The sequence below is a fragment of the Pongo pygmaeus genome, chromosome 5 (assembly GCF_028885625.2).
Source record: "Pongo pygmaeus isolate AG05252 chromosome 5, NHGRI_mPonPyg2-v2.0_pri, whole genome shotgun sequence".
Classification (NCBI taxonomy): Eukaryota; Metazoa; Chordata; class Mammalia; order Primates; family Hominidae; genus Pongo; species Pongo pygmaeus.
In genome coordinates this window covers 27,807,568-27,834,092 of record NC_072378.2, presented here as the reverse complement: position 1 = coordinate 27,834,092, position 26,525 = coordinate 27,807,568, and the positions used below count along the sequence as shown (strand labels likewise).

Below are 26,525 nucleotides of genomic sequence, written 5' to 3'. Positions count from 1 at the left end.
ATAAAATATAATTAGACTATTATTATGCAAGACAAAAGTACTAAACAAGAAATCTTTGGAAATCATTACGTAATGTGCTATTTTGGAATCTAAGCTGTAAGTGCTTTAGGGTTTAAGAGAACGGTAGATAATATTGATAGTTGGGAGAATTATGAAAAAAAATTCATGTAAAAGAAAATTACCTGGACCTAATAAATATCTAGGGTTTGATTTGCAAAGGAAGTAAAAAGAATGCTTTCATTTAGTAGGAAAAACATGAGTACAGAAATATGGTAAGAAAATGGAAAATCTGGTTATAATTTTAGAATAAAAATTATTATAGATTTCCTTATTATGCTGATGTGGGAGTGGAAAATTTAAAATTAGAATTGTTAACCTCAGATTCAAATTTGAAGTGGTGGGGTTTGAGAGTTTCAGTGAGCCTCCTTTAACTAGTGTGTGTGTGTGATATTGGAGAAAGAATTTCTGGCTTTTCTAAGGATCTAAGTTACATTGAATTGTACAAGCATTGATGGGATGTTTGACAAACCTTGAAGATGTTGTGATTACAATTTTTGGTGAATTGGAAGGTCAATTCTGGGGGCTTGTTCAATGAAAACGTTTAGGCAACAGAAGTAAATATAGTTCTTCATCAAGGAAATTTTATTTGAGGGAGATTACAATTGTTCTCTACAGTAACAACAAAAATAGGGCAATTTGCAGAGAAGTTAGTAAGCTAAGTAAATATTTTGTCTTTAGCAAAGCTTATCATTTGCATATTTCTTATTTCTTGATTAAGAAGACTCTTGCAACCAACTTTTTAAAGGCTTCCTTTACCTCTTTGTTCCTAAGTGTATATATAAGGGGATTCAGCATGGGTGCAATGATTCCATAGAAGAGAGAAACCATCTTTCCTTGATCCTTGGAGCTGGGCGAAGATGGTTGCAGGTACACGGAGATAGCTGTACCATAAAAAGGTGACACCACAATTAGATGGGAACCACATGTCCCAAATGCTTTTTGTCGACCTTCAGCAGACTGTATCCTCAACACTGCTCGGACAATAAAAGCATATGATACAAGGATAAGTGTCAGGGGTATTAGATGGAAGAGCACACTGACAAGGAATAGTTCAGCCTCATTTGCTGTTGTCTCAACACAAGATAACTTGAGCAGTGCAGGGACTTCACAGAGAAAGTGATCTATCACATAGGGATCACAGAGTGGCAGCTGGAGAGTCAGGGTAGACAACCACACTGAGTTACCAAAACCAGTAATCCAGGATGCAGCTGCCAACTGGAGGCAGAGTCTCTGGTGCATGATAACTGAGTAATGGAGAGGCCGACAAATAGCTACAAACCTATCAAAGGACATGACGGCCAGGAGAAGACATTCAGTAGCCCCCAAGGCCAGAAATATGAAAAGCTGGGCTACACAGCCACCATAACTGATTACTTTCCTTATGCTGCATAGATTTACTAGCACTTGTGGGACTGTACATGTGGTGTAACAAAGATCCAGGAGTGATAGATTGGTAAGAAAAAAATACATGGGGATATGGAGTTTGGAGTCCAGGCGTGACACTAGAATAATGGTCAGATTGCCAAAGACGGTCACGATGTAAGAAATCAAGAAGACCACAAAGAGTGGAAACTCCAGCCAAGGTCGATCTGAGAAACCCAGCAGAATAAACTCCTGTATGATGCTCTCATTTACCCAAATCATGATTAATGTTTCAACTCTTGGTTTCCTGAAACAGAAAAATTCAGGAAGTCAATTAACACATATTTGTTAACTATTTCAGTTACTTATAGTCATTTTACTACCTGTTTGAAGATATTTACAGAATTGATATTGCTTGTTTTATTACATGAATAATATACAGTTGAAAATGCTCATAATTACCAAAGTATTTCTAAAATTTAATCTTTCTATATCTGTATCATCACTGCAAAAGTGAAAGCTAAGATGTAAAAAGTAGATTCCTGATTTAAACAACTTTCACAAAATTTCTTCTTTGATTTTTTGTCATTTGGTTAATCTTTGTAATACTGTCCACATAGATAGCTATTATTAGATTCGGTCATAATCCCTAACACATTATTTTTTTCAATCTAATTTCTCAATGTTAAGGAAACTGCCTTGTCATCTGAAACAAACAATTTGTTAGTTTCTTAAATTTTTTTTATTTCAATAGGTTTTTGGGGAACAGGAGATGTTTGGTTACATGAATAAGTTCTCTAGTGGTGATTTCTGAGATTTTGGTGCACCCACCACCTGAGCAGTGAACACTGTACCCAATGTGTAGTCTTTTATCCTTCAGCTCCCTCCTGCCCTTTCCCCCCAGTCCCCAAAGTCCACTGTGTCATTCCTTATAGCTTAGTTCCCACTTATGAATGGGAATAGACGATATGAAACAATTAAAATTATTTAGACCGCCTCAAAAACTATGCATATAGGCTCTAGCAAGCTATTAGACACATCTCAAGGAAACATCTTTTGCCTTCTAAGACCTTATCAAATGAGAATAAAAAGATATTAGTAGCATGGAATTTAGAGGCAGACAAGTCTGGGTCCATGTCCCTACTACGTAAGTCATTAGTTACATCCTCCTGGGAATATTTCTTACTCTTTGTGAGCTTCAAGCTCCTCATCTATAAAATAAGTATAATAATACCTTCCTGGGATAGTGGTACAAAGTGTAGAAAAAAGGAACTGTAGTCATCTTCTGATGCTCAGAGAAAAATTATGTATGATTTTCAGAACTTTAAATGTCCTAGGGTTGCCAATAAAAAATAACTCTGTGAATTAAAATTTATCTTCTTATTCTCTCCACAGCTCCAATACCATCAACTTTAACAACAGAGATAATAATAACTATCTGATGTGAAGTATAAATGTGATCTTTAATGTAAATTACCTGGCATAATGGCACACAGCAATGTGAATGAAAGTATCATATGATACAGGAACTCTGAGACATTCAGGGCAGAGGCTGTTCAGAGCCCTAAATTTGCTAAGTACTAATATAAGTCAAAGCTACCAGTTAAAAATTTCCAAGTCATCTATCTTGCTAACACCACCCTCTATTGTTTTATTATAATTTTGATAGTGTAAAAATGTAAATTTAAGGATAGGATCATAAATTTTAAATTATTATTCAATATGTATTTTAATTTTGCTTACTTACTGTACAGTTCTCAGTATAGAATGGCAGGGAAAGCTTTTATAGCCTCTCAAATGAGTCCCAATGCTATGCAGCTGTCAATAAAATTAGGAATGTGGTATAGATATAAATTCAGATATAGATATAAATGTACAAAAATACTCAAATCCTCAAGGAAAAAAACAAGTTTCTGAACATGTATTTAGTATGCTTCCATGTGTTTACATAAGGGAATATAATCATATTGGTCAGTATTCACATATGTATAAAATTACCTGGAAGTATACGGAAGTGTTAAAAGTTGTTACTTCTGGGGAATGGAAATGGAAAGAGGGAGAAAAATCAGATTTTGATATTTAACTTTATCCTTGCTCTTTCTAATTTTTAATAAATATAATGCTTTTTATTATTAATAAAAATTATTATGTATTATATAATAACTTTAAGTGAGGACACATTCATACTGTATGTTTTACTATAAAGACAAGAATTGCTTTAGACTTTATAACTGAAACAATCTTGTATGAATTTAGACTTTTATCTCTTAACAGATTTTTAAAACAGGATCTACATTAATTTACATGGACATTTTCTAAAGACTGGAATGCAAGGGCATTGGGCATTTGGCATCTTATTGACAAAAAAAATCAAAAAAGAGTTGCCACTCATTATAGGAATTCTGAAAAGCAGAACAAATGAATCCATAAAAAGAGATTTCACAAGTTCACAATTTCCTTGAATTAACAAGTGTTGGAAAATACCCTCAGTCTATATAATTAGGGTGACTGCATATCTCAGTTTGCCCAGGACTGCAAGTTTACTCCTGCTGTTCTGACACAATTACTAATAGAACCCCTCAATCTTCAAAAGGGTTCATGTTTGGGTGATAAGTTATAAGGTCTCTCTAGCTGTAATATTGGAGACTAAAATAATTTTCAAATTATTGTTCCAGAGATACCTCATCACTGAGGACACTGCATAGGCTTTCTCCTTACTTGGGCCAGTGGCTTTCCCTGACCAGCCCTGTATCTGGCATTTCTCTGCTAGAATTCAGCCAAAAACAAACTCTCCAAGAAGCCCTGAATAATGAAAATTCTAGAAGGGAGGAATTCAATTAACTTCTCATTCCTTCTCACTGAGGTTCAGCAATTACAAAAGTATTAAATGCACTTCTGTTATAGGTAATGTCCATGATCCACAGCAGTGAGGGAAATTTTGCCCCGAATTTCTCCTGCAGGAGAACAAAAAGTACTGGGGAGACTGTAGCACAACTTATGCTTATATTCTGCTTTGCTAACTTTTTGGGCAAAATTCCCCCTTCTTTCAAATATCAAGTAACCTCAATACATATACACTCTAAAAGAGAGAACTTTTGTTAAAAAGTTGAAAACTTGGCTGAGCATGGTGGCTCATGCCTGTAGTCCCAGCACTTTGGAAGGCTGAAGTGGGTGGATCACCTGAGGTGAGGAGTTCAAGACCAGCCTGGCCAACATGGCGAAACCCCGTCACTACTAAAAATACAAAAATTAGCTGGGTGTGGTGGCACACACCTATAATCCCAGTTACTCAGGAGGCTGAGGCACGAGAATCACTTGAACCTGGGAGATGGAGGTTGCAGTGAGCTGAGATCGTGCCATTGCACTCCAGCCTGGGCAACAGAGTGAGACTCCATCTCAAAAAACAAACAAAAACAGTTGAAATATTATCTTGCACACAGAAGTTTCAAGTAATTTGAATTGTTATTCTTATCACTATCATTGGATTGGAAGGACTTGTTAACAATGGAAACAAGTAGGAAACTTGTATCTCTGAAATCCTTGCAGATAGCATAACCAATTATTTACCTGATTATGCCTGTGCTGATGGTGGTGCCCAGTCATGGCTGAGACCTCAAAAGGCTACACAATCTGGTCCTCTGGTCCTGAATAGAATTCTGTTTACAGCTTCTTCAGAGGATATCACTCTCATTTTGAGTTAACAAACTTTCCTCTGGTCAACATAGGAACATATGTTAACAATGCGAGACAAAAGGGATCAGATAGCATAGCAACTATCTTACAACTGCAGGTAAGAAAAAGTGAGTATTGGGCCAGGTGCAGTGGCTCCTGCCCAGCAGGAAGCTGGGACTGATTGCTTGAGTCTGGGAATTCCCAGCATTTTTGGGAAGCTGAGGCAGATCGCTTGAGTCCAGGAGTTCAGCCTGGGCAACATGGCAAAACCCTGTCTCTGCCAAAAATACAAAATTAGCCGAGTGTGGTGGCATGTGCCTGTAGTTTCAGCTACTCAGGAGGCTGATGTGGGAGGATTGTTTGAGCCCAGGAGGTTGAGGCTGCCGTGAGACATGATCGCATCACTGCACTCCAGCCTGGGCAACAGAGACCCTGTCTCAAAACAAACAAACAAACAAACAAACAAACAAAAAAGCAAAGCAAAAACAAAAGTGAGTATTGTAAAAAGCAACAGTTGAAAAGGGTTATTTGGACCTTTAGAACTTTTATCTATACATAACTCAGGATATTTCAATTTTATTGTCCGAATAAATACAATCACCACCTGTTTGCTTGTATATTAGTTGGGATTGCATCCATCAGCTACATACTTAAGTTTTTCAGTACATGACTCACAGAGGATTCTGAATGATGAGGTTCAACAAAGTCCTGAAAACTTTATTTTAAGCTGTTTACTATGGAATGAGCATTGAGATAAGAAATATGACAACAGCTGTAGTTTAGATGCTGCTACTAAGTCACTTCACAACTGGGCAAGTTACTCAATGGCTTTGGGAAGCAGTTTAATCTACTGTAACACCAGAGTTTTCTGTTTTCCATTCAACATAAAAATTGTTTGCTTCTAAGTTTTCTATAATTATCATACCTCTGAGAATGTATAAAAAGCTTTAAAAATACTACGGTGAACCCCCATGTTCCTGCTGGAGTATAAGGATAAATACTGGGAGTAATTTTTCACACAACAGTGCAATTTGGCTTAGAATAGATGAAAAGTTTGCCAATTTTTTTGTCTGTTTCACAAAAGGTTAATTATTCAGGTAGAAATCTGAATTTAGAGGTTCAGAGAGATTATTTTCACAGGCTGGGACATATCAGACAGAAGGTTCGAATCCAAGACTGCTCTGGCTCTCAAGTTTTAATTTCCAGTAGAGATAACAAAACATTGCAAATAGCAGTATAAAACAAATAAATGGAATTAAGAAACTGGAGCCTTAGTCAAATTTTTCTAAGTGAGATAATCATAAACAGTCCATAAGTGCTCAAAACACCCAAATTTTAGCAGGTTTTATATAATAAATTTCTTAAATGTGTTCTACCTACCTCTATTTTAAGCGTTAGTGATATGATGATTTGTGTGTCCAAGAAGCCTTAAATTCAAATAGGATGAACTGGAAGCATGTGGATTCAATAACCTCTTTGTAAGCTATTAATTGTAAAACTGATAGGTGAAGTTTGTTCATTTTTCCCTTGTTTCACTCTATGAGTGGCAAATTATGAGATCTCCATTCAGGATTAATTTAGAAAATATGAGAATAGATACAAAGCATTACAGGTGATCAGACATGTTTTTGTGATATTGTATTATCAAGTATGAAGGTATTTATTGGTCTTTCCAGAATTCTCCTCACCAGGTTTACAAAATAAATGAGAGGGATAGGAAACTTTATTTTTGAATGCTGGGTGTGCTCTGGCTTACAGGGGAAGATAACAATCCTCATGTGGTTTACAGTAATTGGCCATGATATATGACGGGAAGAGAGAAGGAGGAGATGTCGTGACGTGATACTTCATTTTAGTATAGATTTGCTCCCTAATACCCTTTCTCTGGGGATTGTCTCCTTAATTGTTTCTGAGACAAAAGGGAATGACAGCAGGGACTAAAATACTTTATCAAATAAAGTCTGGATTTTGCGCCATTAAACTGAGTGTTCGTTTCCTTTTTACTAAGCAAGTTCTGTCAAGCCACAGAAGTGTCCATTTACTCTGAAATCCTGAGGTCAATATCTATGCAATAAAATACATTCTCAGAGGTATGATAATCCAGTTAATTTGATGTAGAAATATTTTTACCTTGATTTACATAAAGTAGTTTTCTTCATTATATATCCAAATAGGTTTCTTTTCTTTCATAGATTTTGAATTTCTAGCCTTAGTTAAAAAGGTCTTCTTTGGTCTAATGTAATTTCCTAGATTTTTTTCCAAGATTAAAAAAAGATTTATGTTTTTCTGCAGTTTTTCTATACAGGATTTGTTTTTATACATTCTAATATGTAGTTTCATCAGCTTTCAAGGATGAGTAGATATCAGAAAATATATTTGTGGTTATGATAAAGGTTGGTATCTATAATATAAATAGAGTTTTTATAAAGCCCAAGAAAAACACAAATAACACAATTGAAAAAATGCTAAATAATATGACCATATACATACTGTGAACTCAGAATAGCAAATCTATATAAGATTTTAAATTAACAAATATTCAGACAAATATATTAAAGTAGTAATGATGAGTCACTTATCAGACTGAAAAAACAATGTAACTAGCAGTAACTCCTAAATGTTGCTGAAGGGAAAAGGCTCTCATAAATTATAGTTAGAAATTCAAAGTATCACTGACATTTTAGAAATAAATAGGGCAGTTAATCTTGAAAAAAATACTCTGTTCATCAACATAGCAATGCCATTCATGGAAATCTATCCTATGGAATAAAATTTTCCGGTACACAAATCATAGAAACAATAATTTTTATTGTAGCAATGTTTGTGGTGGCCAAAGTAGAGAAAAAGTTAGTTTCTCAATAGGAAATTGACTAAGTAATTAATCTAATCCAGAAGTATTTGCCTGTGATGTTGTTGAGTGAGAAAATGAAGATGTAAAAAAGAATAAATAACATGATCTTAATTATATAAGTAATGACTAAAGTGCTCTCAATATAACTATATGTATTGTGCGCCTGCATGGAATTACACGAGACTGAAGAAGAATAAAGAAGAACACTTATTAGCTCCTTCATGTGGGCAATCTGAAGAGGGCAGAGGCTGATAGCTGTGAAGGGAGAAGGAAGGGGCATCAAGTAAACCAGGGAAAGAAATAAAGATGTAATCCACAAAAAATAATGTATACCATTTAAAACCTTCCCAAACTAATAACAGTGCTTATCTCTGAAAGTAAGAGTGAGCGTGAGGACAGGATTAGTCAGGGGAAAATGTTTATAATGTTGGATTTTCTTTTTTCTCATAAATACTTATAATAGATAATTTAAATAAAGGGAATAGTATTTAAAGAAAAAAAACAGAGGGATAAACAAATAAGAAAATAAAGACAAATCTTTAGTTTGCAGAATGAACCAAGGTAAATAAACTAAAAAATTTCAGTAGTCCTTAAAGTGAAAAATTAAGGAATAATGCTCAGTTATCAAGGGACTGGAAACAGGGAAGAATCTGCAGTTTAATAATAATAATAATAATATCAATGTTTACTATGCTTACAATGTCCTATAAAATTGCTACACTTTATCTTTATTTTTTTAATGTGGAAATGGAGGCTTAGAGAGGTTAAACAAACTTTCCTAAATTAACATAATTTGTTAGAAAACCTAGATATACTATGAATCTATATTTTGGTTTAAGTTTAATTTCTCCTCTTTGACTAATGCTTAAGGATGATTCTTGCCTAACTCAACACTCCCCGCTTACTCTAATTTCCCAGAGGACCACTTACTTGATTAGTAGTGAAAGATCTCTTGAAAGAATATAATTATAATTTTGTGTATTAATTTCTGACCATCTAATCAATTACCTCTCTTTATATCAGAATGAAATAGGCTTGGCTACAGTAATATTTTAGTGACTAGCCTTGGGGTTTGGATCACTCAGGCTTAGCTCTCAGGAAGAACTTTGTGTGTAAGGGGGAACTGAGCATTGAGAAAGACAAACTTTTAACAGTACTGTAGGAAACACCAAGTATTAAATATCTGAGAGACTAAGTAAAACTTTAACATGTTCTCAGGCAAGGCTGATTTGCAGTATAAATTAAAGTAGGATACCCAAACCTCATTCTTAGTTTATATTTTTCCTTTTATGATGGGAAGGTCAGCAACATCATTATGTTTAGTATGTAGAAGCTCAGATAAAACTTGGAGCATTCTTGGATTAGATGGATTTCCATGAACTGATATTATGACTCAACCAATTTTAATTACTGCCCCCAAAATTAGAGTGGGCATGATTCTGGAAGAATTTAGGCCTTTTCATAAATGTAATCTTGTATCTTATACCTGTATATTGGGTATATGTAGGGTTCAGGGCAGGGTCTAGCTAGGCCCCCAAAAAGCAAGGATTCAAGAATGGAAGCTAGATACAAATGCATACTAAAATTTGGAAAGGTGTGAGATTGAGAACCTTACAGATCTTAGTGGCCTTAGAAATAGTATTCTAGTTTGTGAAAGCATAGGAATGTGTGAATGTTTTAGTGCAAGAGCTAAATAAATCCTTAGCAATATTTATCTCATTCTGGTGCCTGTGTTTGGTTGAAATATACTTTATATTATTCTTTGCACTGAATGTTTTGCAAAAATTATTGAGTGGAAATAAGTTCTTTCATGTATATATGAGATGAATGCACTATGGGAAGGAAAAGTAATGAGGGAGAACATCATGTTTTATATAAAATGCTCTGTCTTGCAAATTTGCTGAAAATTAGAATCAAATTCTGTATCAATAAGGCAGGTGAGCAAGTTGTATTTTCTGTAAAAGAAATTCTATAACAGCAGAAAAGGCTGCAGATGTTGGCTCACATTAAGAGGAAATGAGGGTGGTGTGGGGAGATGCTGAAATTCTACTACAATTACAAAACCTTCCATGCTGAAATTCGTAAGAATAATGATTTTAAAGCAGTGAATAGTAAGATCACGTGATAAGAGAACTATCTGGAGTAACTGAAGACAACAATAAGGTTTCCTTCAAAAAAGGACAGTCAAAAGAGTAATTCACTTAATTTGATGCTGCAATTATCAAAAAGAAGTTATTTGAGTACAAAGATGAAAGTGTTCTTTTGAGGCTTCCTTTTAAAAATACCTCCAGTAGTAAAATCTGTCATTTTTATTGTCACAAAATCTTGATCAAATTGTCTCCCCATTTGATTTTACTATTTGTCTGTTGCTGATACGTATAGATACAATTGATTTTTGTGCATTGATCTGTTTTCCAGTGACCTACATGAACTCATTTAATTAGTCTAATAGTTTCTATGTAGACTCTTTTGCATTTGAACACATACAGTCATGTCATTGGGAAAAAAATGACAATTATACTTCTTTCCATTTCTAGTGTATTTTATTTATTTTTCTTGTCTTACTACACACGCTAGGACCATCAGTATAATGCCAAAAAGAAGTGATGATAGTGGGCCTCTGTGTCTCATTCAGTACTTTATAATTGTGTATGATGTCTGCTGCAGGTTTCTTGTAAGTATTCTTCATCAGCTTAAGGGAGTTTTCACTGTATTCCTAGTTTGCTAAGATTTAAATAGGGGTTTAATTTTATCAAATACTTTGTCCGAATCTATAGAGATTTGCCAAATTTTTTTAAAAAATTGATAAATAGTACGAAATGATTTTCAGATGTTACACCACTCTATCCTGTGATAAACAACACGAGTGCAATATGCTATACTTGTATAACACTAGATAAAATTGGTTAACAAAATTGTTTAGGATTTTTATATCTAGGCTCACAAGAGATTGGTCCCTAGTTTTCCTTTCTTGAAATGTCCTTATCATATTTGGTATTTAAATTATGGTGGCCCTACAAAAGGAGTCATAAATTGTATCTGCTATCTATTTTCAACATAATACTATGGAAGAAATAAACACAAAATCCCTGGGACATCCAAAAATACTTATTTTGGCTTAGAAGTCCCTGGTTTAGCTGAGTGGTTCAGCTCCTCAAGTCTCATTCATGTGTCTGTGGACAATACAGTTTGGCATAATAATTGTACTAGCCTTGGCTGAAGCCTCAGTTGAGAAAACTGGGCTAAAATAGCTCTACTCAGTGTATGTCATTTTTCACCTTGCTATCCTAAGCATGTTCTCAAGATAAAATTGGAGAAGCATGAAAGAGAGTTGGAAGCATGCAAAGCCTCTGGCATATTCTGTGGACCAAAGAAGTCACAAAACAACTCAGATTTAAGGGCTCAGGGAACAGACTTTACTTCCTGATGGGAGATGCTGCAAAGTTACATTGTAAGTGGCATAAACGCAGAGAGAGCTATAGAATTAGAAATATTTTTATAATCAATCTATCATAGTTAACAATCTTTTCATATAAGAAATATGCTTACTTCTTTCCAAGATCCCCAAAAGTCTGTCCAATCATGGCATCATGCTCAAAGTCCAGGATCCTATGACCAGCGTTGCATTTGGATGCAGCTTCTCTTATCTGCAGACCTACTCTAATAGATAACCACAGTGCTCCACCCAGATAACATCTTCAGGGCCAAGGCACTCATCCCCAAGCTACTAAGATACTGATGACTGATGAATCATCCCTAGAAATTTCTTTGGCCATAGGGAAATGCCTTGGCCAAGGTTTTACCTCCTCCACAATTTACAAAGACTCATCTCCTTTGCTTCTACTGGGAAAACTCTGAAAGGCCAGCCTAGCTCCTAAGCTCCCCATAAGATTTTCTGAGTTGCAGCCTCAGCTGTAAATGCATTTTGGATACTCCTCCAACCTATTTACCAATAGGGAAGGTTTCCATCTCTGAGTGGGCCCCAGAACAGGAAAAGGCTCTTTAGAAATTCCAGACTGCAACATAGTTATAGTATTCCACAACTCTAGGCATCATGTGAAGCCACAGGTTAAACTCCAATAGTAGAATTGCAGTGCAGACCCCTAGCGTTCTTAAAGTTATCTGAAATACAGAACTATAAATGTTTGTAAAACCAGTTTATGGCATGCTATTAGGCACCTCTAGAGTTACAGAGTCTGACCACATGACGCCAAGTAACTATGAGGCAAGAACTGCCCATCATGAGCTGGGCTGTGTCCAGATTCATCAAATTATAAGGTTGGGTGGGCCGTTGGCAATGCAATATTAGATGGAAATGGTATATCCTGGACAGGGCACAAGCAAGGCTGGAAGTAAGCTTCCTGAGCAGGTAGCCTGGTCTTATATGTCATCTTTTTTGCATTGGGACCTCTCCTTCAGTTCATTTCTATGTCTGTCTGTGGCAAAGATTGGGGGTGGCTAATAACTAGCCTGCAGTAGAGAAGAAAGCTCATACATAGCTCGTAGATGAGTCAGCCCAGTGTGTTAACAGGAGCTGAAGATGGATTGCTGTTACACTACAACACCACTCATTAGTGGTCCTAAAGACATTGGTGAGAAATCTTCCCAATGGGCAGAACTGTGGGAAGTGAACTTGGCCATCTATTTTTGTGTGTGAAAAAAGAAATGACCCAAGAAAGAATATAATGGGAGGTACAAAATGGCCTGGCTGATTAATTAAGGAGCAAGAATGGAAGATCTGAGACCAATTTGTCTGAAACAGGGATATGTAGATGGTTACATTGAAGTTAGTGTAAGTGCGAGAACTTTGCATTACACCTTAATGTCCACCAGGGAATATCCATTATGGAAGATGGACTCAACATCTGGGTAGTTGCCTAAGCTAGCTGGCATCAGCCAGCCTCTATCATTAACTATCCCAGTCCTGGCACAAGGGAGTTGTAAATGCAGTAGTTCTGGTAAAAGAGATGGAGGCAATGTGTGGACCCAGCATCACTGGCTCCCTCTTATTAAAACTGATCTAGCAAGTTGGTGACCAAATTGGAGACAAGTTTACCACCTTAGACCCTTTCCAAATAAGAAGAGGCAGCAATTTATTTTGAAAAGTATAGACAAGAATATGCTGGGTATGAGCCTATCTTTCTTGCCTATAAGGCTTCAACATTCTTTACTATCTGGTGGTTTATATTAGAGTGGCATGAGATTTCATGTAACATTTTGTAAAGAATAATGCAGTGAAGAACTTTTCAGTGAAGAAAGTATGGCAGTGGGTAAATTATTATGACTGCATTGGTTGTGTCATATATTACACCACACAGAAGCTGCTATCCTGAAAAAACAACAAAATGTCTTTTTAATGGTAAGGCTAAAGTACCACTGTGGAGGCAGAACTTTACTAGACAAGGAGGTGTGCTCCAGGATTCAGTGTACATTCTAAATCAAACACCTTTAGATGGTATTTTGTGTCTGGTATACAGAATACATGGGTCTGGGAACCAAGGAGTGGAAGCAGGAATGGTTGTACTTTTCATCACTGTCAGTGATCCACTTGAGGAATTTGTGCAGCCCATCCCCACAGTTTTGGGGTTTGTGGGTTCAGAGGTCCTGGTTCCCAAAGGGAGAAAACTTCCACCAAAGACCAAAGCAAGAATCTAACTTATCAGGCTTATCAGGCTAAGGGACCAGCAGGTAAGAAGTGGAGTCATCACCTTAAGCAGGGACAATTTACCCTGATGATCAGGGGAAGCTTGAGCTACTGTTACATGGGGAGACAGGAAGTAATATCTTTGTCAACTCTAGGCAAATCCTTGTTAAATTTTCAGAGCAAACATACAAGTGAAGCAAGCCCAATTTTAAAGGGACATAGTGACTAGAGTCAGGAATCAAGATTTGAGTCACTTCACCAGTTTAAGTCACCAGGATCTGCTGAAGAAGAGGAAAGTCTGGAATAGATAACAGAGAAAGGCTATGATAAACATCAGCTGTGGCCTCTAAGCCAGCTGGAGTGATGGAAGCTGTAGATCATCTCGCTAACCTTCACTAGTTTTCCTTAGAAAGAGAAGCTCCGTGGAATTTTAAAAGAGAATACATATGTAAGAATACATATAAGGAAATGTATCAAAACACAAAGAGTAGACTATGGTAGACACTGCAGCATGCTAGCCGGTCCTTATTCAGAAATAAAAGACGTATTTCCCAGCTGTCAACTTTCTTTAGGGATTGCCTTAGCTAAAGAAAACTGACCTGCCAGAGGTCATTCCTTCTTCCAGAAGCAGCCCACATACAATGACTGATCAAAATGGTGGCATAAAAGCCACTCTTGCCTCAAATAGGGACAATTTTTAAGAGCCATCCTAGTTTCAGAGTTTCTTATGGGATCTGCTGAGGTCTTCTTTGTGAATGTATTAAAGCTCAACTTTTCCCTCTGCCAAGCTTGTTTCTCTTTTCCAAGTGTTTTACAGAGTATCTCCTAATAAATTCCTGCACACCAATCTCCATTTCAGAGTCTTCTTGCCAGGAATCTAACCTGCACCAGCACAATTCAAGATAAAAGCACATTTAGAAAAAACCCCAAAACAAAGAGAATTCATTGCCAGTTGAGAGATATGACAATAAATACTAAAATAAGTTTTTGAAAAGGAAGTAAAATTAACCCAAGTGAAAATGCTAAAAATACAAGAAGATACAGAGAAACAGGAAAAGTAAACATATGGGTAACTATAAATGAATGTTGATTGTGCAAAACATTAATAGTAATATCTTATAGGATTAACAGTATACATAGACTAAAAAAGCATAAAGAGAATAACGCAGAAGGCAGGATGAGGCAAATGGTATTGAAGTTGTCTAAGATTTTAAAAAATAATAAATGTCATAAATTGTGTTAATCTATAATTGGTCCCAAATATGCACATACAAGATCCCCGGCAACCACTGAAAGAATGTTAAAGAATGTAAAACTAATTAGCTAATATAGGGTAAAATGAAATTTAAAAATTGATAAATCCAAGAGAAAGACAGAAAAAAGAGAGAATGTAAAATAAGTGAATCAAATAGAAATAGTAACATAATAGCTATAAATCCAAATATATCAATGATTATATTGAATACAAATGCAATAAATAAACTAAAAGTCTAAAATTATGAGACTGGAGGAAAAAAATCCAACCATAAGCTGCTTATAAAATAAGTCTTAAATATAAGGACGCAATATTTGAATGTAAAAGAATAGTAAAAAACATATGTAAATGTGAATGAAAACAAAGCTTATGTTGCTCTATTATTATTTTTAAAAAGTACATGCTAAGGCAAGATGCACAACTAAAGAAAAGCAATATTTTGGAATGGAAGAAGATTCAATTCACCAGGAAGAAATAACAATTTTAATTTCTGGGAGGAGCCAAGATGGCCGAATAGGAACAGCTCTGGTCTACAGCTCCCAGCGCGAGCGACGCAGAAGACGGGTGATTTCTGCATTTCCATCTGAGGTACCGTGTTCATCTCACTAGGGAGTGCCAGAGAGTGGGCGCAGGTCAGTGGGTGAGTGCACCGTGCGCCAGCCGAAGCAGGGGCGAGGCATTGCCTCACTCGGGAAGCGCAAGGGGTCAGGGAGTTCCCTTTCCAGGGGTGACAAACGGCACCTGGAAAATCGGGCCACTCCCACCCGAATACTGTGCTTTTCCGACGGGCTTAGGAAACGGTGCCCCAGGAGAATATAGCCCACACCTGGCTCAGAGGGTCCTACGCCCACGGAGTCTCTCGCTGATTGCTAGCACAGCAGTCTGAGATCAAACAGCAAGTCGGCAGCGAGGCTGGGGGAGGGGCGCCCGCCATTGCCCAGGCTCGCTTAGGTAAACAAAGCAGCCTGGAAGCTTGAACTGGGTGGAGCCCACCACAGCTCAAGGAGGCCTGCCTGCCTCTGTAGGCTCCATCTCTGGGGGCAGGGCACAGACAAACAAAAAGACAGCAGTAACCTCTGCAGACTTAAATGTCCCTGTCTGACAGCTTTGAGGAGAGCAGTGGTTCTCCCAGCACGCAGCTGGAGATCTGAGAACGGGCTGACTGCCTCCTCAAGTGGGTCCCTGACCCCTGACCCCCGAGCAGCCTAACTGGGAGGCACCCCCCAGCAGGGGCAGACTGACACCTCACACGGCCGGCCAGGTACTCCAACAGACCTGCAGCTGAGGATCCTGTCTGTTAGAAGGAAAACTAACAGAAAGGACATCCACACCAAAAACCCATCTGTACATCACCATCATCAAAGACCAAAAGTAGATAAAACCACAAAGTTGGGGAAAAAACAGAGCAGAAAAACTGGAAACTCTAAAAAGCAGAGTACCTCTCCTCCTCCAAAGGAACGCAGTTCCTCACCAGCAACGGAACAAAGCTGGACGGAGAATGACTTTGACGAGCTGAGAGAAGAAGGCTTCAGACGATCAAATTACTCCGAGCTACGGGAGGATATTCAAACCAAAGGCAAAGAAGTTGAAAACTCTGAAAAAAATTTAGAATAATGTATAACTAGAATAACCAATACAGAGAAGTGCTTAAAGGAGCTGATGGAGCTGAAAACCAAGGCTCGAGAACTACGTGAAGAATGCAGAAGCCTCAGGAGCCGATGCGATCAAATGGAAGAAAGGGTATCAGCCCTGGAAGATGAAATGAATGAAATGAAGCGAGAAGGGAAGTTTAGAGAAAAAAGAATAAAAAGAAACGAGCAAGGCCTCCAAGAAATGTGGGACTATGTGAAAAGACCAAATCTACGTCTGATTGGTGTACCTGAAAGTGACGGGGAGAATGGAACCAAGTTGGAAAACACTCTGCAGGATATTATCCAGGAGAACTTCCCCAATCTAGCAAGGCAGGCCAACATTCAGATTCAGGAAATACAGAGAACGCCACAAAGATACTCCTCGAGAAGAGCAACTCCAAGACACATAATTGTCAGATTCACCAAAGTTGAAATGAAGGAAAAAATGTTAACGGCAGCCAGAGAGAAAGGTCGGGTTACCATCAAAGGGAAGCCCATCAGACTAACAGCGGATCTCTCGGCAGAAACCCTACAAGCCAGAAGAGAGTGGGGGCCAATGTTCAACATTCTTAAAGAAAAGAATTTTCAACCCAGAATTTCATATCCTGCCAAACTAAGCTTCATAAGTGAAGGAGAAATAAAATACTTTACAGACAAGCAAATGCTGAGAGATTTTTGTCACCACCAGGCCTGCCCTAAAAGAGCTCCTGAAGGAAGCGCTAAACATGGAAAGGCACAACCGGTACCAGCCACTGCAAAATCATACCGAAATGTAAAGACCATCGAGACTAGGAAGAGACTGCATCAACTAACGAGCAAAATAACCAGCTAACATCATAATGACAGGATCAGATTCACACATAACAACATTAACTTTAAATGTAAATGGACTAAATGCTCCAATTAAAAGACACAGACTGGCAAACTGGATGAAGACTCAAGACCCATCAGTGTGCTGTATTCAGGAAACCCATCTCACATGCAGAGACACACATAGGCTCAAAATAAAAGGATGGAGGAAGATCTACCAAGCAAATGGAAAACAAAAAAAGGCAGGGGTTGCAATCCTAGTCTCTGATAAAACAGACTTTAAACCAACAAAGATCAAAAGAGACAAAGAAGGCCATTACATAATGGTAAAGGGATTAATTCAACAAGAAGAGCTAACTATCCTAAATATATATGCACCCAATACAGGAGCACCCAGATTCATAAAGCAAGTCCTGAGTGACCTACAAAGAGACTTAGACTCCCACACATTAATAATGGGAGACTTTAACACCCCACTGTCAACATTAGACAGATCAACAAGACAGAAAGTCAACAAGGATACCCAGGAATTGAACTCAGCTCTGCACCAAGCAGACCTAATAGACATCTACAGAACTCTCCACCCCAAATCAACAGAATATACATTTTTTTCAGCACCACACCACACCTATTCCAAAATTGACCATATACTTGGAAGTAAAGCTCTCCTCAATAAATGTAAAAGAACAGAAATTATAACAAACTCTCTCTCAGATCACAGTGCAATCAAGCTAGAACTCAGGATTAAGAATCTCACTCAAAACCGCTCATCTACGTGGAAACTGAACAACCTGCTCCTGAATGACTACTGGGTACATAACGAAATGAAGGCAGAAATAAAGATGTTCTTTGAAACCAATGAGAACCAAGACACAACATACCAGAATCTCTGGGATGCATTCAAAGCAGTGTGTAGAGGGAAATTTATAGCACTAAATGCCCACAAGAGAAAGCAGGAAAGATCCAAAATTGACACCCTAACATCACAATTAAAAGAACTAGAAAAGCAAGAGCAAACACATTCAAAAGCTAGCAGAAGGCAAGAAATAACTAAAATCAGAGCAGAACTGAAGGAAATAGAGACACAAAAAACCCTTCAAAAAATCAATGAATCCAGGAGCTGGTTTTTTGAAAGGATCAACAAAATTGATAGACTGCTAGCAAGATTAATAAAGAAAAAAAGAGAGAAGAATCAAATAGATGCAATAAAAAATGATAAAGGGTATATCACCACCGATCCCACAGAAATACAAACTACCATCGGAGAATACTACAAACACCTCTACGCAAATAAACTAGAAAATCTAGAAGAAATGGATAAATTCCTCAACACATACACCCTCCCAAGACTAAACCAGGAAGAAGTTGAATCTCTGAATAGACCAATAACAGGATCTGAAATTGTGGCAATAATCAATAGCTTACCAACCAAAAAAAGTCCAGGACCAGATGGGTTCACAGCCGAATTCTACCAGAGGTACAAGGAGGAACTGGTACCATTCCTTCTGAAACTATTCCAATCAATAGAAAAAGAGGGAATCCTCCCTAACTCATTTTATGAGGCCAGCATCATCCTGATACCAAAGCCTGGCAGAGACACAACAAAAAAAGAGAATTTTAGACCAATATACTTGATGAACATTGATGCAAAAATCCTCAATAAAATACTGGCAAACAGAATCCAGCAGCACATCAAAAAGCTTATACACCATGATCAAGTGGGCTTCATCCCTGGGATGCAAGGCTGGTTCAATATACACAAATCAATAAATGTAATCCAGCATATAAACAGAACCAAAGACAAAAACCACATGATTATCTCAATAGATGCAGAAAAGGCCTTTGACAAAATTCAACAACGCTTCATGCTAAAAACTCTCAATAAATTAGGTATTGATGGGACGTATCTCAAAATAATAAGAGCTATTTATGACAAACCCACAGCCAATATCATACCGAATGGGCAAAAACTGGAAGCATTCCCTTTGAAAACTGGCACAAGACAGGGATGCCCTCTCTCACCACTTCTATTCAACATAGTGTTGGAAGTTCTGGCCAGGGCAATTAGGCAGGAGAAGGAAATCAAAGGTATTCAAGTAGGAAAAGAGGAAGTCAAATTGTCCCTGTTTGCAGATGACATGATAGTATATCTAGAAAACCCCATTGTCTCAGCCCAAAATCTCCTTAAGCTGATAAGCAACTTCAGCAAAGTCTCAGGATACAAAATCAATGTACAAAAATCACAAGCATTCTTATACATCAATAACAGACAGAGAGCCAAATCATGAGTGAACTCCCATTCACAATTGCTTCAAAGAGAATAAAATACCTAGGAATCCAACTTACAAGGGATGTGAAGGACCTCTTCAAGGAGAACTACAAACCACTGCTCAAGGAAATAAAAGAGGATACAAACAAATGGAAGAACATTCCATGCTCATGGGTAGGAAGAATCAATATCATGAAAATGGCCATCCTTCCCAAGGTAATTTACAGATTCAATGCCATCCCCATCAAGTTACCAATGACTTTCTTCACAGAATTGGAAAAAACTACTTTAAAGTTCATATGGAACCAAAAAAGAGCCCACATTGCCAAGTCAATCCTAAGCCAAAAGAACAAAGCTGGAGGCATCACACTACCTGACTTCAAACTATACTACAAGGCTACAGTAACCAAAACAGCATGGTACTGGTACCAAAACAGAGATATAGATCAATGGAACAGAACAGAGCCGTCAGAAATAATGCCACATATCTACAACTATCTGATCTTTGACAAACCTGAGAAAAACAAGAAATGGGGAAAGGATTCCCTATTTAATAAATGGTGCTGGGAAAACTGGCTAGCCATATGTAGAAAGCTGAAACTGGATCCCTTCCTTACACCTTATACAAAAATCAATTCAAGATGGATTAAAGACTTAAATGTTAGACCTAAAACCATAAAAACCCTAGAAGAAAACCTAGGCATTACCATTCAGGACATAGGCATGGGCAAGGACTTCATGTCTAAAACACCAAAAGCAATGGCAACAAAAGCCAAAATTGACAAATGGGATCTAATTAAACTAAAGAGCTTCTGCACAGCAAAGGAAACTACCATCAGAGTGAACAGACAACCTACAAAATGGGAGAAAATTTTCGCAACCTACTCATCTGACAAAGGGCTAATATCCAGAATCTACAATGAACTCCAACAAATTTACAAGAAAAAAACAAACAACCCCATCAAAAAGTGGGCGAAGGACATGAACAGACACTTCTCAAAAGAAGACATTTATGCAGCCAAAAAACACATGAAAAAATGCTCACCATCACTGGCCATCAGAGAAATGCAAATCAAAACCACAATGAGATACCATCTCACACCAGTTAGAATGGCAATCATTAAAAAGTCAGGAAAAAACAGGTGCTGGAGAGGATGTGGAGAAATAGGAACACTTTTACACTGTTGGTGGGACTGTAAACTAGTTCAACCCTTGTGGAAGTCAGTGTGGCGATTCCTCAGGGATCTAGAACTAGAAATTCCATTTGACCCAGCCATCCCATTACTGGGTATATATCCAAAGGACTATAAATCATGCTGCTATAAAGACACATGCACACGTATGTTTATTGTGGCATTATTCACAATAGCAAAGACTTGGAACCAACCCAAATGTCCAACAATGATAGACTGGATTAAGAAAATGTGGCACATATACACCATGGAATACTATGCAGCCATAAAAAATGATGAGTTCATGTCCTTTGTAGGGACATGGATGAAATTGGAAATCATCATTCTCAGTAAACTATCGCAAGAACAAAAAACCAAACACCGCATATTCTCACTCATAGGTGGGAATTGAACAATGAGAACACATGGTCACAGGAAGGGGAACATCACACTTCGGGGACTGTTGTGGGGTGGGGGGAGGGGGGAGGGATAGTATTGGGAGATATACCTAATGCTAGATGATGAGTTGGTGGGTGCAGCGCACCAGCATGGCACATGTATACATATGTAACTTACCTGCACATTGCGCACATGTACCATAGAGCCTAAAGTATAATAATAATAATAACAATAATAATAATAATAATAATAAAAAGAAAAAAAATTGTAAATAAAAAAAGAAAATAAAATAATTATTTAAAAAATAAAAAATAAAAAAATAAAAAAATAAAAAAAAAGAAAAAGTAGATTTCAGAGTAAAGAATATTACCAAGAATATAATCATTTAATAATAATAAACCAATCCATCAAAAGGACATGTGAATCTTAAACATTTATACATATGATAACTAAACTTCAAAATACATACAGAGAAATCTGGTAGAGATGAAAGAGGTAGGCATGCCATGATTATAGTTGATTTCAGCACCTCTTCTTCAATAATAGATAGAACAAATAGACAGGAAATCAGTAGGCATATAGAAGACTTGAACATTATCAACCTAAGTGATCTATTTGACATTTACAGAAGGCTCTACATAGCACCAGCAGAATATGCGTTCTTCTCAAGTGCACACAGAACATTTCCCACGTTCTAGAGTATAAAACATCTATCAATACAGTTAAAAGGATTCAAATCATAGCAACATATGTTCCCTGACAACAGGTTTTGTTGCAAGCCTGAGAGAATTTTAGTTCAGTTATAGATGTTTGCTTCTATGCCCTGCAGTTTATATTCCAAATTTCATAAATTCTAAGATGTATATTTTTTCACATTTAACTTCTCTTAAAAATTGCTGTTCATCTATAATCTATGACTTTTACAATCATGTTGGCCAGGTGACAGTCACAACATAGTTGCTAGTGCAATTATGAATTGCAGTGTGTGAAGTTCATTGTTACTCCTGATAGCCTAGCTGGCTAACTGGAATCCTCCATGTTTCAGTCAACAAATGATTTTAGGACCATTTATGAAAGGACTATGAGTCTGGGTTGTATCATGAAAACTTTGTTGATACTGTGAAAGAAAAATCAAAATTACTAAACTAAAGGGAAAAGTCAAGCTGGGAACTGCTCAGGGCAAACCTTCTCCCCCATTTTATTTAAAGTCATCCCTCTGCTCGCTGAGATAGATGCATATTCTGATTGCCTCCTTTGGCAAGGCTTATCAGAAACTCAAAAGAATGCAACAATTTATCTCTCACCTACCTGTGACCTGGAAGCCCCTACCTGATTTGAGTTGTCCCCGCCTATCTGGACGGAACCAGTGTTCTTCTTACATATATTGATTGATGTCTCATGTCTCCCTAAAATGTATAAAACAAAGTTGTGCCCCAACCACCTTCGGCACTTGTCGTCAGGACTTCCTGAGGCTGTGTCATGGATATGTGTCCTCAACCTTGGCAAAATAAACTTTCTAAATTAACTGAGACCTGTCTCAAAGTTGGGGGGTTCACAATACTTTCTGGTAAGCTCAAGAATGCAACAGCTTTTGTATTTGCAGAATAGGTACAGTAACTATTACTGGGTTACAGGGAATATTGTAAGGGTTCAGAAATTTAATGGTTCAGCACAATTCTTGGAACATACTAAGTTCTCACTGAGTATCTGCTACAATAATGTTTTAAATATTATTGTCCCTCAGTAGCAGGTAAAAACTGAGGCTCACATTGACACATACTTTGTAACAGGGAGTTCCAAAATTTGAATTCTGGCCAGTACCTCCAAATTCCAGTTGTTTGCCACTAAACCACTCTTTTCATATGTGTTAAAATTGTAATTGAATAACATCTTCTATTTAAGAAACAACTTATTCTTTTCAAAGAAATCACATTTCTTATCTCTTTGAACAGATGTTCTTATTTCCATTGGACACCGGCAGAAATTGAAACATGACAATTATCTAGTCAAGGTTTTCCAGCCAATCTAACACAGAAATGTCCTTTCCACTAGGGAAACACTATAGGTTAACTTGGTTTTTCACAGGAACACTTGAGCAAAAAAATGAGAATATCCGGATTGTTAAGCATGAAGAAAATTCTAAAAACAAGAAACAAAAGTTGATAAAAATGAGAGTCGCTCATGCCTGTAATCCCAGCACTTTTGGAGGCTGAGGAGGGCAGGTCATGAGGTCAGGAGTTTGAGACCAGCCTGGCCAGTATGGTGAAACCCCGTCTCTACTAATAATACAAAAATTAGCCGGGCATGGTGGCACATGCCTGTAGTCCCAGCTACTTGGGAGGCTGAGGCAGAAGAATTGCTTGAATCAGGGAGGTGGAGGTTGCAGTGAGTCAAGATCGTGCCACTACACACTCCAGCCTAGGTGACAAGAGCGAAGTTCCGTCTCAAAAAAAAAAAAAAGAAAAGAAAAGGAAGAAGAAGAAAGCCTCAAGTAAGCATGTGTACAACTTCAGTGAACACATTGTGCATGCAGCCCCTCCAAGAGCTGGCAGGGCCACTGTGCATGAGGACAGCCCACCCCAAGGGAACAATCAGGGGAAAAGGAATGCAACTCCCCAGAAGCATGCCAACATATAAAACTCCAAGTCAAATATCAAACAGTGCACTTGAATCTCTCGAGTCACCCACTTGGCCCTCTTCCAAGTGTACTTTACTTCCTTTAATTCCTCTCTAAAACGTTTTAATAAACGTTCTCTCCCAGGGCACAATGACTCATGCCTGTAATCCAAGCACTTTGGGAGGCCAAGGCAGGTGGACCACCTGAGGTCAGGAGTTCGAGTCCAGCCTAACCAATATGGTGAAACCCCACCTCTACTAAAAATACAAAAATCAGCTGGGCTTGGTGGTGTGTGCCTGTGGTCCAGCTCCTTGGGAGGCTGAGGCAGGAGAATTGCTTGAACCCAGGAGGCAGAGATTGCAGTGAGCCAAGATCGTGCCCACTGCACTCCAGCCTGGGCGACAGGTGAGACTCCATTTCAAAATAATAATAGCAATAATAATAATAAAACTTTCTCTCCTGCTCGAAACCTTGCCTCTATCTCTCCCTCCACCTTATGACCCTCAGTCTAATTCTTTCTTCTGAGAAACCAGGAGTTGAGATTGCTATAGACCTGTACCGATTTGACACTGCTAGTACCACAGCCAGCAAGGTATGGCAATGCCTTGATGGCATCACCTGAGAACTTGTTACAAATGCAAATTCTTGCATTCTATCCTGACATACTGCATTAGAAACTCTAGAGTTTGTGGCCCAAGTATCTGTGTGTAATAAGCCCTCCAGTTGATTCTGATGCATGCCAAAGTTTGAGAACCACTGGTTTAAACTACTTGAAAATTGAGCTGTTGTTAAATTGAATGCTGAGAAACCAACCAACATTGTGCCTTTCAAGTGTCTACCAGGTGAACAACACCATGCTAAAGGGTACAAATTTATTCATTCATTTGATGGGATTCAGGACATGCTACCCAAAATATGGCACCTTGGCATTTGAGAAAACATCAGAAGCAGGAAGGTCACTCTTTAACCTTCCTTTAAAGTAGGTCATAAAGTGAATTAATGAAGTATTAACTCTCACTTTCATTCCAGAGGTACCCTCCCTAAACCTGGAGGAAAGAAATGTCCTTATCTTGGCCAGGTGTGGTGGCTCACGCCTGTAATCCCAGCACTTTGGGAGGCCAAGGTGGGCGGATCACGAGGTCAGGAGATTGAGACCATCCTGGCTAACATGGTGAAACCCCGTCTCTATTAAAAATACAAAAAATTAGCTGGCCGTTGTGGCAGGCACCTGTAGTCCCAGCTACTCGGGAGGCTGAGGCAGGAGAATGACGTGAACCTGGGGGGCGGAGCTTGCAGTGAGCCGAGATAGCGCAACTGCACTCCAGCCTGGGCAACAGAGCAAGACTCCGTCTCAGAAAAAAAAAAAAAAAAAAAAAAAAAAGAAATGTCCTTCTCTTTGAAGACATAGGAATACAGAAGAATCTAAACAGGTCTGCTAAGATTCCCCCAGTTTATTACCATTAGACCATACCCCTTCTGTCCTACAATGATATTTCTCCCCAGCTATCCACTTCTTCATCAAACTTAGCATAGAAATACACAGGTATCTTTGAAATTTGTTTCTGAAGGCTTCTGTGTCACATAAAATCTAGAATAAATAAGTTTCTCTTGTTAATCTGTCTTTTGTTATAGGGGCCTCAGCCATGAACCTTGAGTTGGGTGAGGAAAAGATATTACTTTACTGATAAGTACTGAGCATCTACTAGGTTCCTGCATATTTTCAGAAATGGAAGATACAGCAGTAAACGAAACTGACAAAAATCCATTTCTTTTGGGGACACTTAATCTGGTGGACAGGAAATGAAGTGAAATTTATGATATGTCAGAAGGAACTAACTGCTAGGAAGAAAAATGCAAAGCAAGAAAGAGGGGTAGGGTGTGTACATCTCTCTGAAGGCAGATGTTGCTGTGTCAAATAGTGATCAGGCAAGCCTTCAGTGATGACATATGATTCACAGATGGACACTTAAAGGAGTAAAATTGAAGGTGAAAAACTTGCAGGAATTTCCTGGGGAAGAGGTTTATGGGCATAGGGAAGAGAAACTGCAAAGCCTGTACTGAGCCTGTGTGATATGGTTTGGCTGTGTCCCCACCCAGATCTCAACTTAAATTGTAGCTCCCATAATCCCCATGTGTCATTGGAGGGACCCAGTGGGAGGTAATTGAATCATGGGGGCAGTTTCCCCCATGCTGTTTTTGTGATAGTAAGTTCCCATGAGATCTGATGGTTTTTATAAGGGGCTTCCCTCTTCACTGTGCTCTCGTTTCTCTCTCCTGTCAGCATGTGAAGAGAGACGTGTTTGCTTTACGCCATGACTGAGAGTTTCCTGAGGCCTCCCCAGTCCTCAATTAAACCTCTTTCCTTTATAAAGTACCCAGCCTTGGGCAGTTCTTTATAGCAGCATGAGAACAGGCTAATACACTGTGGTTGGAAGGCTCTAAAGAATTACCTGGCTCTTCATTGGTTGAGGCACAATGAACAAGGCCTGGCGTGGGAGGAGACGAGGTATGTGTGGGAGGAGGCAGGCAAGTAGGGCCTCGTGGGTGATTTTCAGGAACACAGCTTGGTCTGTACCTACTTACACATTATCCGCTCCCCGTCCCCTTCTCATCTAAGCTGTTTCCCCAAGGGGGGCCTTCACAAAGGAGAGGCTGTTGTTCCTGAAGAGTAGGGGTGAGAATGAATGAATGAGCAGCATGAGAGATGGTACTGATGAAAACTACCTTTTTTTTCTTTCTTTTTTTTTTTGGAGACGGAGTTTTGCTCTTGTTGCCCAGGCTGG

At 38.2% G+C, this 26,525-nt stretch overlaps 1 protein-coding gene across 1 annotated transcript; it reads right to left on the bottom strand.

Annotated features, from left to right (window-relative positions):
- Window positions 1-641: 641 nt before the first annotated feature.
- Window positions 642-3,199, bottom strand: LOC129039284 (olfactory receptor 2B6). The gene is made up of 2 exons (XM_054492947.2): window positions 3,170-3,199; window positions 642-1,729 (listed from the first exon to the last, which is right to left on the bottom strand). Exon 2 carries the CDS (start codon window positions 1,702-1,704, stop codon window positions 763-765), a length of 942 nt encoding a protein of 313 aa, XP_054348922.1. The 5' UTR covers window positions 1,705-1,729; window positions 3,170-3,199; the 3' UTR covers window positions 642-762.
- Window positions 3,200-26,525: the final 23,326 nt, after the last annotated feature.